The sequence below is a fragment of the Eutrema salsugineum genome, unplaced genomic scaffold (genome assembly GCF_000478725.1).
Source record: "Eutrema salsugineum unplaced genomic scaffold, Eutsalg1_0 scaffold_3, whole genome shotgun sequence".
NCBI lineage: Eukaryota > Viridiplantae > Streptophyta > Magnoliopsida > Brassicales > Brassicaceae > Eutrema > Eutrema salsugineum.
In genome coordinates, this window is record NW_006256756.1 from 1,780,766 (window position 1) to 1,796,138 (window position 15,373).

Genomic DNA, 15,373 nt, shown 5'->3' on the forward strand with positions numbered 1-15,373 from the left:
CCATTTTAGCCGCTAATTGTCAATGTTACCAATGAAAGAAATAAAAACAAAGCAAATAGATCATTGATCCGACTCAAAACAAATTCCAAAATTTTATATTTTGTGGTGTGTTACTTAAACCTATAATAAACTATATTTATATGTGAATAAATTAAGGAACAGTGGAAAACGATGATTGGGTAGACCGAAGAGAGAAAAGGACTTATGAGAAAGCTCCAAGATGGTTCTCTTCACGCTTGGCAAATCTTCACAACTAACGATGATGTTCTTTAAAAACAACCTCACGAGACACGTTGTTTTGCTTTGTGAGCCTTTTCTTTTTTCTATTAATTTCTTTTGTGTTCACAAGTCACAACTGTTTTTTTTGAATAAATTAGTAGCCGAATCTTGTGTTTCTTAGTCAAACTCTCTTATGATTAGACACAAAAACAATTAATTTAATTGTATAATCGGACTAAGTCTCTGACGCGTTAATTACTCCATTTTTCATATCTTAGACAAATAATTGGTGTGATTGGTTTAAATTCATTATTCCATATGACGATATCTCTCATATATGATACACATAGATTATTTGAATTTTCTGTCGATCATCACCAATCTAAACATCATCAAAAGTCGCTATTCAACGTTCAACACGTAAAAATGTGATTACGAATATTATATTGCTACAAGTATTCATGTTTATTAATTCTAACAAAATTGACAATCAAAAATTAATTCTAATTTCGGAAGTGGTCCAACTTAATTAGGTTGGCTTCATCAAAGGAAGGTTATTCTGTGAAAACGTTTTACTTGCCTTGGAACTAGTAGATGGGTTTCATAAAGAGGGTTTAACATCTCGGGGGTGTCTGCAAATTGATATCACCAAGGCCCTCGACAGCCTAAATTGGAAGTTCCTCCTCAACATTTTGGAAGCTTTTGATCTTCCATCGGTTTTTATATCCTGGATTCGCGAATGTGTTACTTCTCCGTCTTACAGCATTGCTTTCAATGGGGGCCTTATTGTATTTTTCGATGGCAAAAAAGGACTTCAGCAAGGAGACCCTATCTCCTCACTGCTTTTTGCACTCGCAATGGACATCTTATCAAAAATGCTGGATCAAGGTGTCATCAACCAGGTCTTTCAACCTCACCCTAGTTGTTCAGTCCCTCTTATAACCCACCTGAGCTTCGCCGACGACCTTCTCATATTCTTTGACGGATCCGAAGACTCTCTCATAGGTATTCTCTCTATTCTTGATGACTTTAAAAGCATTTCTGGTCTATCTATGAATAGAGAGAAATCCTATCTCTTCTTGGATGGTGGAAATCTGCTTCACTCCACAGAGATTTGTCAAAGACATGGTCTTTTTCAGGGTTCCTTCCCGGTCCGTTATCTGGGAGTGCCTCTTACTACTAAAAAGATGACGAAGCATGATTTTTTGCCCCTCATCGAGAAGATCTCTAAGCGCTTTTCCTCTTGGACAGTTAGGCAGCTGTCCTTTGCAGGAAGACTCCAGCTCATCCAGTCGGTAATCTACTCAACCATCAATTTCTGGGCTTCAATTTTTATTCTTCCAAAAAGCTGTCTTGCCATTCTTGAGCAAATATGCAACGCCTTCCTCTGGAAAGGAGTCGCTGATTCGGCGAGAGGTGCTAAGATTTCTTGGAACTCCGTTTGCACTCCTAAGAGCAGTGGTGGTTTGGGATTAAGGAGATTAATGGATTGGAATAAAGTTTTGGGTCTGAAGCTTATTTGGCTGATTTTCACATCCTCAGGCTCTTTGTGGGTGTCGTGGGTTCGTATCAATCTCATCCAAGGTGATTGTTTTTGGGACTGCAACTTCAGCTCAGGAAGCTGGATTTGGAAACAAATAATCAAGCTCAGGGACTTAGCTCGTGCTTTCATTTTCTGTGAGATTGGGTCGGGTATCACAGCAAGCTTTTGGAAGGATAACTGGACTTCTCTTGGTCCCTTGATCGATATTACGGGTCCCTCTGGCCCGCGCAGCTCTGGCTTATCGCTTCAGGCAAGGGTGATGGATGCTCTTGGCAATGGCAGGTGGTGGATTGATGGATCAAGGAGCAGAAATCCGATCATCACTCTTCTTCACCAATGCCTTCCCTCTCCGGCTCCAATAGCTCTTTCGGATGCTGATGACACCTACATGTGGAAGATTGGTTCTAATGGCATTCTAAAAGCATTCTCGACCTCTGCTACATGGCATGCTCTTCATCCGCCGCAGCCTCCGGTTCCGTGGGCGAAGGCGATCTGGTTCAAGGGTCGCATACCCAAACACTCGTTCATTTGTTAGATCACAGCACGGAATCGCATGCACACTAGGGACCGTCTTCGCAATTGGGGGCTTCCTGTCTCTCCCCGTTGTCTTCTCTGTGATGTGGACGACGAGACCAGGTAACATCTCTTTTTTTATTGCACTTTCAGCCAGGAGATCTGGCACGCCTTCTTCTCTCCGGCCCACCTTTCTCCTCCGCAGGATTTCGAGCAATGCCTTCTATGGCTAATCTCGCCGTCTCGTGATGCTAATTTATCTGTCATTACGAGACTTGCTTTCCAAGCCTCTCTCTACGGTATTTGGAGAGAGCGAAATGTGTGTCTCCACTCGCAAATCTCTACGCCTGCCTCTGTGATTATCTCGGACATCAAGAAAATGATCCGATGCAGGCTCGATCCTTTAGCGCGAGCTCAACCTAACACTGACTCTTCTCCTTCGATCCTTCAGACTTGGTTCTCGCTCTTTTAACTAATAGAATTAGCTTAGCTATTTCTTCATTTTTTGTATGCAGATCACTTGTTTGATCTAAGATTGATGAGCTGTAACCCGCTGGGAAGAAAAATGTATTCCTGATTTGTTGAATGAAAAATCAGTTAATTTAAAAAAAAAAAAACATATCACTGTTATAACACATATCATATATGGACTCTTATACCGGCCCATTAGGCCCATCAGGGCATTGTACTTAACCTAGATTCCCTATGTACTCTATATATAAATTCCAGTGATTAATAAAGTTTCTAAGTTTTCACAACACGTTATCAGCACGATAAGACTCTCTGAGCGAAAAACCCTAATAAATCCGGCCACCACTAAAACCCTAAAAGCAAGTCGAAACTTAAAAGACGCATATCTTCCAAACCGTGAGGAACCAGAAGACGATCTACATATCAAATCGAAGCCCTCGACGAGACGAATCTACTGGTGAAAACCGTTTGTCGATCCAACGTCGGACGCGCCCTCACGCACACTTACAGTACACGACGATCAACCGAAAAAAAAAAACCAGATCCGAGTTTTTCCTTCTTCAACCAGCAGCTTCTCCAGTTTTGGTGATCAATCCTTGGAATTTGTAGCGGCTAACTGAGGTCTATTAACTCCCAGTTTCATTAGCCTGTCAGAAATCCAAAGGTGGAAAAGGTATCTTCTAAAACTGAAAGCCTTAGAACCTGTTGTTTAAACACTTCAAAACCCTATAAAAAAAAAAAATCGATCTCTAATTGATTGAAAGTGTTTGATACTCTGATGATTGATTGATAACTTGTTGATTGATTGTTTAAATTACAAGTTTATGCATGTTCATAGGTTTTAAACTCGTTTTATAAAACCCTAATCTACAAAAACCTAACAACCATTTTTGGCCATGTTTATGGCATAAACCTATTCGATTTTCTTCATGTTTAATAAGCTTGTTGCAGCTTATTTGATTGTTGATTCTCTTGCTTGAAACACTTGATTGAATAAACTAAGAAAATCAACCCTAAATCCTAAGCTTGATTCACGATTTTGTAATCTTCAAAATCGTAAGTCATAATGCTTAAACCCTAGTCCTTTTCACGTGATTTCTTTGTTGTCCTTGTGAAATTATTAAAACCATCGACCACAGATCCTATAGATCTCGAAATCACATCCAAAATATGTTTTCCAAACCGTTAAAACCCTAGATAAAACCCTAATCATATTCGGCTCCCCTAGGGTTCCTCCTAAACCGCCTAAAACCGGCTAAACCTGGTTCTCATTAACCGAAATTATATTCGGCTTTAACCGATTAAATCACAGCTATTAAACCGACATCATGTTCGGGGTAACTAAAACCATACCTTTTAAAATTTACTATTTCCGAGAAACAGTATGGCCATGGGGGTAACCGTGGAACATCCTGTAGCACATGTCCATACTCAAAATGGATTGGCTGAATCATTCATTAAACGCATTCAATGGATAGCCCGACCATTACTCATGAGATCAAAGCTCCCGGCCTCAGCATGGGGACATGCAGTATTACATGCTGCTGAACTCATACGCATCCGGCCATCTAGTGAACACAAATATTCCCCATCCCAACTACTCTCGGGTCATGAGCCAGACATCTCCCATCTCAAAACATTTGGGTGTTCAGTATATGTACCCATTGCTCCACCACATCGAACCAAAATGGGACCTCAAAGAAGGATGGGAATATATGTTGGTTTTGACTCTCCCACCATCATAAGATATCTCGAGCCAACCACTGGAGATCTCTTCAAGGCCAGATATGCGGATTGCCAATTCGATGAATCGGTATATCCCTCTTTAGGTGGTGAGACAAACAAGCTGGTCAAAGATCTTTCATGGAATCAAACATCATTAAATTGGCAAGATCCTCGGACTCTAGAATGTGATTCAGAGATCCAAAAGATTATTCATTACCAAAAGCTAGCTAATCAATTGCCAGATTCCTTTGCTGACCCGACCAAAGTAACCAAATCGTACATCCCAGCTTGTAATGCACCAGTACGAATAGCTGTCCCAACGGGACAGACCCAAGTTGCTACAGAGTCTGCACCACGTCTCAAACGGGGCAGACCTCTCGGTTCCAAAGATAAGAATCCCCGGAAATCAAAGAAAGGTGCAATAACCGAAACCGGGATTCCTGCAATATCAGACATAGCCGCGGCTGAGACTCAATCTAATGAACCCTCAATGGAAGTTCGGGACGCCGAATCTCCAGGTTCAGAAGATAACAATGAGATCTCCATCAATTACAATATGTCCGGAATACAATGGAATCGAAAAGAAGTCGACTTAAATGCACTCTTTGCATACAAAGTAGCACTTGATGTTGCGCTCACGCAAGAGGATCTAGAACCCACGTCAATAACACAGTGTACACATCGAACAGATTGGCTAAAATGGAAAGAAGCCATAAACGTGGAATTAAAGAGTCTCAAACTCAGAAACGTGTTCGGTCCGATCATCCGGACCCCATCACACATCAAGCCAGTGGGCCACAAATGGGTCTTTGTGCGCAAAAGGAACGAACTCGGTGAAGTCGTTCGATACAAAGCACGGCTTGTAGCACAAGGATTCTCACAGAGACCCGGAATCGATTATGAGGAGACTTATTCTCCAGTGGTGGATGCAACAACATTCCGATTCCTCATAAGTCTGGCCATAAGAGAAAATCTTGATCTGCGGTTAATGGATGTTGTAACCGCATATCTCTATGGGCCCCTGGACAACGAAATATATATGAGACTCCCAGATGGCATTGAACTAAAAGACAAAAATGCATCTCGAGATCAATACTGCATCAGGCTGAACAAATCCTTGTATGGACTGAAACAAAGTGGGCGTATGTGGTACAACCGCCTCAGCGATTACCTCATCAAAGAAGGCTACAAAAATGACCCCATCAGTCCATGCATCTTCATCAAGAAGTACTCAAACAAAGGATTTGTAATCATAGCAGTATACGTGGATGATCTAAACATCCTCGGAACATCTGGTGAGATCTCTCAAACAGTCGACTGCTTAAAAGCAGAATTCGAAATGAAAGACCTAGGCAAAACAAAGTACTGTTTGGGATTACAACTTGAGTACATCAAAGGAGGAATCCTTGTGCATCAATCGGCTTATATCGAAAAGGTACTCAAGCGATTTAATATGGACCAAGCTCACCCATTGACTAGCCCAATGGTAGTTAGAAGCTTAAGTGATGACCCTCTTGGTCCCAAAAAGGATGATGAAGAAATCCTTGGTCCTGAAAAGCCATACCTCAGTGCTGTAGGAGCGTTAATGTACCTGGCTAGGCACACTAGACCAGACATATGTTTCGCCGTGAACCTCCTCGCTCGATATAGTTCATCCCCAACTCAGAGGCACTGGAACGGTATAAAACATCTCCTAAGATACCTTCGAGGTACTCAAGACTTAGGACTCTTCTATACTAACCAAAATAAAGATGGGTTAGTCGGCTTCGCCGATGCAGGATATCTATCAGATCCGCACACTGCCAAGTCTCAAACTGGCTACGTTTTTACGCATGAAGGAACAGCCATCTATTGGAGATCAATGAAGCAGACACTCACTGCCACTTCATCAAACCATGCTGAAATCCTAGCCATTCATGAGGCTAGTAGGGAATGCGTCTGGCTGCGCTCCATGACTCAGCACATCCGCAGAGATTGTGGTATGGACGAAGACACACAGCCCACGGTGATGTATGAAGACAACGCGGCATGCATAGCTCAGCTCAAGGAAGGATATATCAAAGGAGATCGGACGAAGCACATTCTACCAAAGTTCTTCTCAACCTCAGACTGGCAGAAGGACGGCACTCTCAGCGTTCAGCAGGTCCGATCCAGTGAGAATTCAGCTGACCTCTTCACCAAATCATTGCCTACTTCAACACACCGGAAGCTCGTCAAACAGATAGGAATGTATAGACTTAGAGATCTGCAGTGATGCTACAATCAGGGGGAGTAATGCGTGTTGTACTCTTTTTCCTTCACCATGGTTTTGTCCCACTGGGTTTTTCCTGGTAAGGTTTTAATGAGGCAACATTCCCCAGCGCATTATCGAGATCCCGATTGAGTAGCTGGCCTGGTTCACTCGTCCAAGGGGGAGTGTTATAACACATATCATATATGGACTCTTATACTGGCCCATTAAGCCCATCAGGGCATTGTACTTAACCTAGATTCCCTATGTACTCTATATATACATTCCAGTGATTAATAAAGTTTCTAAGTTTTCACAACAATCACCGTTTTATTGTTTTATCACTTATCTTATCAAGCTGCACCATATTTGGTAGAGAATATAGCCGACACTCGAATTCAAATGATTAAAACATTGTCCGCTTGTTAATTTAAAACATTAATAAAGTCTTCGTATAAATATGCCTTATCTAACAATACAAGAACCTAAAGTGGGGTAGGTTTCAACGAAGTTGTCCGATATTGACTTGCTTTGTTTCAATATAACACACTTGTTCTAATTCGGTCATTATGCTTTTGTTCCATTTATATATGTTGTTGCGACTTGTAAGGTCATGAAAGTTTATACAAACAAAAGGTCAGGAAAAAGCATTTATCATGGCCTAATGATAATATTATAAAATCGGAAGGGTTTGCGTGTATCCTTCTTTTGACCTTATCTTTGGCCTAAACTAATGCTCGTAATATATGTTTAGCATGTCTCGATAAACATTACAAATAGAGATCGACCAAAAAATAAACTTTACAAATAGAGATCGACCAAAAAATAAACATTACAAACAGAGACGTCTAATCCGATTTTCGGTTTGGTTTCATAATAGATTTCTAGACACTTCTCACAAATTACACCAAACAGAATTTTGGTTTTGAAAATACCAACCATTTTACAATGTTTCACTACTAGCACAAATTGAATATCAAAATGGACTAAATTTGTTTTATAAGAGAAAAGCCAATTATAATTAGTTTAAGGTAAATACGTATTTTTGTGCTAACTTTGGAATACTAATTTGAAAATAATAAATAATTTGGTTTGGGTCACAATTTGTCCTTGACAGGATTAGGAAAAAAACCTCACCTTATCGGTTACTGTGGATCAGTCCAAAAACTCAGTTCTTTCAGCTTTCATTCCTTTTGTCCTAGTTTGACATACTTATCCATAAATTAGGTACACATAAACTACTGTGTGTTTCTTTGCTTGTGCAAATTTAAAGAACTATTTCAAACGTAGTCTAGTCTCTATTGCTAGTGGATCGATAGAGTTTTTTCGATTTTACCTTTAAATTATCTTTGGTTAGAAGTTAGATCAGGTATAACCTTTATCCCTTTTACGTAAATGCGCTCATTAAAGTTAACACATAATAAAATCTTCAATACGACGGGTTTTAGAATGTGACAACCTTAGCGTGTGTTCATCAACAAAGTTGCAGAACCGAACAATCTTAAGATCTCTCTCTCTCTCGCTCTCTCTCTCTCTCGACCAAAAATAGATACCACTTCAAGATTGATCTCTGATGTCTTTAATCGAGAAAATGTCGGTAAAAAATACCATAAGAAACATAACATCATATTATTTATCCAGGTCTAGATGTTCAGTGATGAAGAAAGATACAGTAGAGAAGAAGCAGATAGCTATAAAGAAAGCGCAGTTACAGAGAGAATGAGAGAGAGAGAGAAAGAGGGAGAGATCTTACAGACTCGCAGTGAAATCTCATTGCAAGAATTTGTCAATGCTAGATGTGAGTATGGACTTCTGCACTGCGCCTATGATTGCATCTTTCTTCTCGCCATTGACAAAGATCATGATCGTTGGGATGCTTCTAACATTGTACTGGCTTGGGGTTGAAGGAGAGTCATCGGTGTTTAGTTTGTAGAACTTGACCTTCCCGGTGTACTGCTGCGCTAGTTCATTCACGAGCGGGTCAATCATTTTGCAAGGTCCACACCATGGTGCCCAAAAGTCAACCAGTACTGGCCCGTCTGCCTTGAGAACTAGAGACTCCCACGTCGAGTCGTTGACTATTGAAACTACTATAATCAATAAAACAAAAATGAACAACTTATCCTTTAGAATTATGAATGAAAAGCAAAATAAATTAGTCAAGATAGCAGGACAATGCTTCATAAGTTAACCAGAGAGACAGCTAAACCATTCATCCATCTTTGGTCACATGGGTATGTTGCATTGAACCTATCTGGCTACATGTATATATGATCTCAATCTAGAAGTGAAATTTTCTCTAAGCATAATGTAGATAATGGAGTACAGAGTGTTTATTGGGCACACAAATCTTCAGATAAATAGTGAATGGGGCGCAAATAGAATGAAGTTTGTGTGATCTCAAAAGCAGTCCAAGTAAAGGACCGTGTTTTATTATCTTCAATCGTGTTAATGAGTAGAATGTAGCAGAGAGCCATCCCTGCTAATCTCACTAAACACATTATCATGGGAAAGGACTAACCTGTCTAAAATTAGCAAAAGAAATACTATTGAAGTATTGATAAGTTAACCGTGATCTGCTCTTAGAATCAAAGCATGTCTACTCTAAAGCACAAAATCCCTGGAATCAAAACATGTTTGCTCTCTCATGAGCCAGATAATTAAACACTTTCTTGTCCCAAAATGGTGTGATCCAATGAAGAGGATATTTGAGTAGGTCTCCCACATTTTATAGGTTCTTCTTCTACTTAAAATGTGAAAAGAGAATTTACATTTTCATACTAAATATCCTAAAATGCAACTTTCTTCAATTTTCACGCAAACGGCATGAATTGTTCCTCTAACCGAAACCTCAATTTCAGCAGGGATTTTCTCAAATTCTCAAACGTATTTTCTCTCAAAGAAACTCTTTTCCAGATTCACTAAATTGGAACTAATTACAAAGTTCTTAGCAGATTAACAAATTACTAAAATGCGTACAACAACATACAAATTCGAGCACCCTACTTCTAATTTCCCTACAACCAATCAATCAATCAACACGAAATCAGTTCATAAAACACTACCAAAATCCATCAAGTAACACGAATCAAGCCCAGAAGATGCTCAGAGCCAAATAAATCAAAACCAAATCGAACAAGAAGAGATATATAGCATAGAGCGAGAACGTACTATCCGTGGTAGTGTCCTGAGCTTCACAGACGACACCTCTTCGTAATCGAGAAACCCTAGGATGAATCGAGGTCAACGAAGCCGGAGAGTGAGAAAGACGGATTCTCAATCCTCCTGATTCCGGTAACACGGCGAACATCCGCCGAGCAGAGAGAGAAGCCGATGGTGAGGATGAGATCTTCGTCTCTGAACGGAGAGAAACCGGAGGGCGAGAGGTGCAAGTGAAAGCAGCCATGGCTAAGTGAGAGAGAGAGAGAGAAGCGAAGAAGCACGAGAGATCCTCCTAATCCCAAGTGTAAAATAATATCCAGATAAGAAAACGAAACTATGGAAGAGAAAGTGTGGGTGTAGAAACTGTAGCAGATTTTTTTCTATATGAAAACATATTTGCTTCTTTAAATTATTTTATTTTAAAGCTATAATTACGAAAAAAACTCGGAATTTTTTTTTTTTTTTGTATTTAAGTGAGCAAACAATATATCTTGAATTTTTTTTTGTTGGTCTGTAGATAAGTAACAGAAAAACAAGATATCTTGAATTTTTTTTGGTTTTTCCAAAGCTTCCAATACTAACCCTTGAGACGTATTTTACGTATGAGTAAATTCGTGCTGGATATATAAGCCCAGGAAGCTTTGGAAAAATATGGGCCTTGTGTAAACATAAGTAGCCCATTTCCTTATACCGACTCAACAAACCTGAAGTGAAAACCATGCGTTACTCCATTTGTACCGTTTTGCATAAACTATCAGACCAATACTATTTCTTATGACAGATTTTGTGTATAAGAATTTCTACTCTATCATTATTGCCTGGCATTTGCAGTACTAATATACTAGAAACAAAGTTTATGACCTAAAAGCCTAGCAAAATGATGTTTTAGACATCAAAGTATATTACGAATATAACAGCATCAAATTTTGAAAATTTGCAATTTTGTTTGTTAGTTAACTCAATTTTCTCTTTAGGGCCGAAAACACTTCGAATCCAGATGATTTTTATATTTCTTTTAAACTAATACACAAAACATGTAACCCAAAATGTAGTTTACATGCAAAGAAAAAAAACAACACGAGGTCATGATCGTGAAAATGATTTCAATCTTCGCTTTTTTTTTCTCTCCCGATAAAAAGTGCGATTAAAAGTGCCCTCTTTTGTGGTCGTCCTCTGGCGGCAGTTTCGCCGCCCGCCGTCTGTTTCCTCTTCTCAAGCCCCCCCCCTTCTTATGGAGAAGAAAAAGCCCAAATCTCCGCCGAAGGCTTCGCTTCCTGCCAAGCCGCTGTCAATCGCGAAAGCCATCGTTACTTCCCAAAAGTCAGATGTGCCGCTCCCAATAGCGGAATCAGCGCCGGTTGAGCCTTCCCTGGAACCTGTCTCGCCCACATCGCCCCCAATTGGAAAAATGTCTAGCCCTAATTCGGATTTGTGTTCCAAATCTGTTGAGGAATCAACTGTTGCCCCTGAGATCGCCATTCCCTTATCTGATCCGGTGACAACCCAAGCTGAAACTGATGCTGCTAGCGCTGCAAGCAAGCTCGTTTCAAAGGAACCAGCTGATGAAACCATAACTGAGACGACCCCGGAAACCACAGATCTCCCTGCTGGCACCCCATCTTGGAGTTCTCTCGTCAAAGGAACAGCAAAACAACTCTGTAAGAAGAGAGAAGCATTCACATTGCCCTCTGGGGAAGCATGTGTGACTCGGTCATTGAAAAACACAGGAACTCATGGGAGTGTTTTATCATTGGACAATTCTACTCGGATCCTCCTTCTCAAGGTATCATCCACAATATTGTTAATGTGATTTGGAGTAAACAATACAGGGATATATCTGTTTCCAAAATGGAGGGCAATGCCTTCCTTTTTAGAATCCCAAACGCATTCACAAGGAATCGGGTCATTAATCAGAGATTATGGCAAATAGAAGGACAAACTATGTTTGTTGCTAAATGGGAACCTGGAGTCATACCCGTCAAACCAGAGTTATCCAAAGCTCCAATCTGGCTGGAGTTGAGGAAAGTTCCATTTCAGTTCTTCAATGATGAGGCATTGGGGGAAATAGCAGGTATGGTTGGAGATCCGAAATTCCTGCATCCATCCACAGCAAAAAAAACAAATCTCGAAGTGGCAAAAGTGTTTACTATCATAGACCCAAGGAAGCCTCTTCCTGAAGCAGTCAATGTCCAGTTTGAGTCTGGTGTGATTAACAGGATATTAGTCTCAAGTCCGTGGATGCCTCCTGTTTGTGGCCACTATAAGGAGATTGGCCACAACACTAAGAGATGTCCGAAATCTCCGATCACCTGTAAGATCTGTTCTTCCTCTTCCCACGATTTGAGCTCTTGTCCGAAGTCAAAGCAGGGAGTTAATGCTGGAAAGAAAACTCGAAGAGGGCGGTCCAAGAGCAGAGTCTGGACAGAGGTTTCTGATAAAAGAAAGGGCATCGACACTACTTCGGATATACAGATCGCCGAGGTTTCAAATTCTGATCTGGGTAAAGGTAAAGACTTCAATGTTGGTGAATCTAGTATTGAGAAGGTGACCCCGCCGCTTATGCCTACTACAGTGATGAAGCAAAAAGGAATTGTAATCACTAGCGAGGTTATCTCTGAACCAGAAGAAGACTCTTCTGATGTCTTATCGAGCGATTCAGAAGAGGTTGGATTTAATGATGATGACGAGGAGGAGGGGCAGATTGTGGAAAAGTCTCAGACAAATAAAACTCCTCCGAAGAAAAAGATTGTGGGTTTAAGTGGTGCTAGGGGCAAGGGCCCCAAATCGCATTAGTTTATGTGTAAAGACATCTTTTGCTGGAACGTCCGCGGTTTCAATGTATATAGTCATCGCAGAGGTTTTAAGAAGTGGTTTAATATTAACAAACCCATTTTTGGCGGATTAATAGAAACTCATGTTAAGCAGCCGAAGGAGAAAAAGTTCATAACTGCTATTTTGCCAGGCTGGTCTTTTGAATGTAACTATGAGTACTCGGAGTGGGGAAAGATTTGGATGGTTTGGCATCCCAGTGTCAAAGTAGTGATCATATTCAAATCCCTGCAGATGGTTACTTGTGAGATCATCTGGCCGGGCTCTCAAACAGTGGTCATTGTTTCGGTAATATACGCCTCAAATATGGCAGAGGAAAGAGTGACTCTTTGGAAAGATATCACTGATCTTGCTTCAAGTCGTTTTCTTCAGGGTAAACCGTGGCTAGCTCTCAGAGATTTTAATCAAGTTCTAGACCCGCGGGAGCATTCGCTGGCTGCCAGTATGAACGTCGATAAACGAACAAGGGTCTTCAGGCAATGTTTGGTGGAGGCAGATTTACACGACCTTAACTTCAGGGGTAACACCTTTACATGGTGGAACAAACAGAAATCTTGTCCTGTGGCAAAGAAAATAGATAGAATTCTGGTGAATGATTCTTGGTATAACTTCTTTCCCTCTACTCTTGCGTCCTTTGATAATCCTGACTTCTCTGATCATGCAGCTTGCACGGTTGTTTTGGACCCTTTCTTAGAGAAGTCAAAAAAGCCTTTCAAATTCTTCAATTTACTTCTTTAGAACAAGGAGTTTGTGCCCTTCATTACAGCAAACTGGTATTCTATAAATGTGGTGGGTTCCTCAATGTTTCGGGTATCTAAAAAACTAAAGATATTGAAGAAGGCAATCAGAGAATTCAGCAAAGATAATTACTCAGGGATAGAGAAAAGGACTCGTGAAGCTCATGACCTCTTGCTGCAGTCACAAAATATGATGCTTGCAAATCCGACTACAACCAACGCTGAGCGCGAGATGGTAGCCCTGGTGAAGTGGCAGGAGCTTGCCCATGCCGAGGAAGCTTTCTTTCATCAACGGTCAAGCATTGCTTGGCTTGGTTTGGGAGATAGCAATACAGCGTACTATCACAAAATGGTGTCATCGAGACAAGCTCTCAATCACATTCACTATCTCTTTGACGGTAATGGTGCTAAGATTAAAACGCTAAAAGGCATCCAAGATCAGTGTGTTAGCTACTTTGTGGAGCTGCTTGGGGGTCACTCAGCGCCTCCTGTTTTTAAGCAAAGTGATTTGAACCTGCTCCTTCAGTTTACTTCTTCCCTAGATCAGAAAAGGAACCTGGTAAAGCCTTTTACCACGGAAGACATAAGGAATGCATTTTTCTCACTGCCCAGAAACAAAACATGCGCAAGTGCACAGCTGATCGATTGTAGTACTTAGGGATCGAATCCACAGGGAAGGAGGATCTTTTCCTTCAAAAAGCCTTTGAAATAAGTATAAAGTACGGAAGTCTAGAACCAAAACGGTTTTGTGGGGGTTTGGTAATGTGTTTAAAATGTAAAAACGAAATCTTAAAAGAAAGTACGGGAATTAAATGACCTAATAACTAAACTTAACGAAAATGAATAAAAATAAGAAAAACGGATATTCTAATTGCTTAAATGAAAATCTACTAAAAAGGAAAGACAATATTGAACTAAAGCTTGAAATAAAAACGGTGTAAATCAATGGAAAAGAAAGCGTTGGGGTTCAGGGAAGTTTTCTCAGGGGTACGAACGATTCAAAACATTTGCTAGAGAGTAAAATTGATAAGATCTTAGCTTAAACTTTTCGAACTGGAGTCACGGACGTATGAATACGCCACTGTCGTGATCATAGACAACTATCTCTCTCAACCCTGACCAGTAGGTTTCCACTCTGGCCCTGGAAGATAAGAGATGCATTATGTTTAAGACTCGTCCTAATTCACAAATCGTCCATAGGTAGGTTTCCACTCCTATGTTTGTTTTGCTCTCTCAAACTAGATCTGATACCTGATAAACACTTTCGTGTCACCAAGCATCTGGATCAGATTGTAGTTCATTACGCTACCTTCATGCAGTAAAAACGAATTCAGAAGAAAAAGTTCTAAGATTCGGCTCAAAAGCTCATGGAATCCTCATCGAACATATAAATCCCCATCGAAAATCCCTTAATCCCAACAATAAAACTACTCAGACATAATGAACGAAATTAAAGACATAATATTAAGAAGTAGAATAGAAACCGAAATTGAAAAAAAAAGAACAAGGGTTCAAGAGAACAAATCTCTCTCTCCCTAAAAGCTAAAGAAAAAACAATAAAAGTATGAAGTAATGATAGATGGTATTCGGTTCCACCTATTTAGGGTTCCTAAGACATGTATTTATAGTGCTCAAGACTTCTCTGGATGTCACTTAGGGTTTCTCCAAATGTGGGCTTCAGAAATGGGCTTTTTGGGCTCGGAGGTTGATGGCCGCGGTCGGGAGTGCTCTGACCGCGGGGAATGAGTGGTTTGCCGGGGTCGGGATGCTCCTGACCGCGGGAAATTGCTTGTTGGCCGTGGGTGGAAGTGCTTGCCGGCTGGTTTACGAGACATCTTGCTCTTCGCGTATCTTTTGATTGAACCGTTGGATTGCCAAGCTGTAAACTGCACTGGAAAGCTGATACTTCCATCTTTAAGGTCTCCAAATTTGAGCTGGATCAGA

At 40.6% G+C, this 15,373-nt stretch overlaps 2 protein-coding genes across 3 annotated transcripts; one reads left to right on the forward strand and one right to left on the reverse strand.

Moving 5' to 3' along the window:
• Positions 1 to 8,293: 8,293 nt before the first annotated feature.
• Positions 8,294 to 10,263, reverse strand: LOC18014904 (thioredoxin M2, chloroplastic). Of its 2 annotated transcripts, none has more exons than XM_006396517.2 (2): positions 9,873 to 10,263; positions 8,294 to 8,791 (listed from the first exon to the last, which is right to left on the reverse strand). In XM_006396517.2, the coding sequence occupies exons 1-2, from the start codon at positions 10,105 to 10,107 to the stop codon at positions 8,472 to 8,474; spliced, it is 555 nt and encodes a 184-aa protein (XP_006396580.1). In that variant the 5' UTR covers positions 10,108 to 10,263; the 3' UTR covers positions 8,294 to 8,471. The 2 variants fall into 2 exon arrangements, with proteins under 2 accessions (XP_006396580.1, XP_006396579.1); XM_006396516.2 differs by having other exon boundaries at positions 8,294 to 8,788; positions 9,873 to 10,256.
• Positions 10,264 to 11,094: 831 nt separating this feature from the next.
• LOC112085142 lies at positions 11,095 to 12,656 on the forward strand. The gene is made up of 2 exons (XM_024154169.1): positions 11,095 to 11,573; positions 11,693 to 12,656. The coding sequence occupies exons 1-2, from the start codon at positions 11,095 to 11,097 to the stop codon at positions 12,654 to 12,656; spliced, it is 1,443 nt and encodes a 480-aa protein (XP_024009937.1).
• The last annotated feature ends 2,717 nt before the right edge of the window (positions 12,657 to 15,373 follow it).

Bases quoted from the DNA above. Each gene is read 5' to 3' on its own strand.
- LOC18014904 (XM_006396517.2), bottom strand. From the start codon at position 10,107: ATGGCTGCTTTCACTTGCACCTCTCGCCCTCCGGTTTCTCTCCGTTCA. The intron at 8,792-9,872 runs GTACGTTCTCGC...TATTGATTATAG, and splicing joins TCAGGACACTACCACGGATA to TAGTTTCAATAGTCAACGAC.
- LOC112085142 (XM_024154169.1), top strand. From the start codon at position 11,095: ATGGAGAAGAAAAAGCCCAAATCTCCGCCGAAGGCTTCGCTTCCTGCC. The intron at 11,574-11,692 runs GTCATTGAAAAA...TAAACAATACAG, and splicing joins GGGGAAGCATGTGTGACTCG to GGATATATCTGTTTCCAAAA.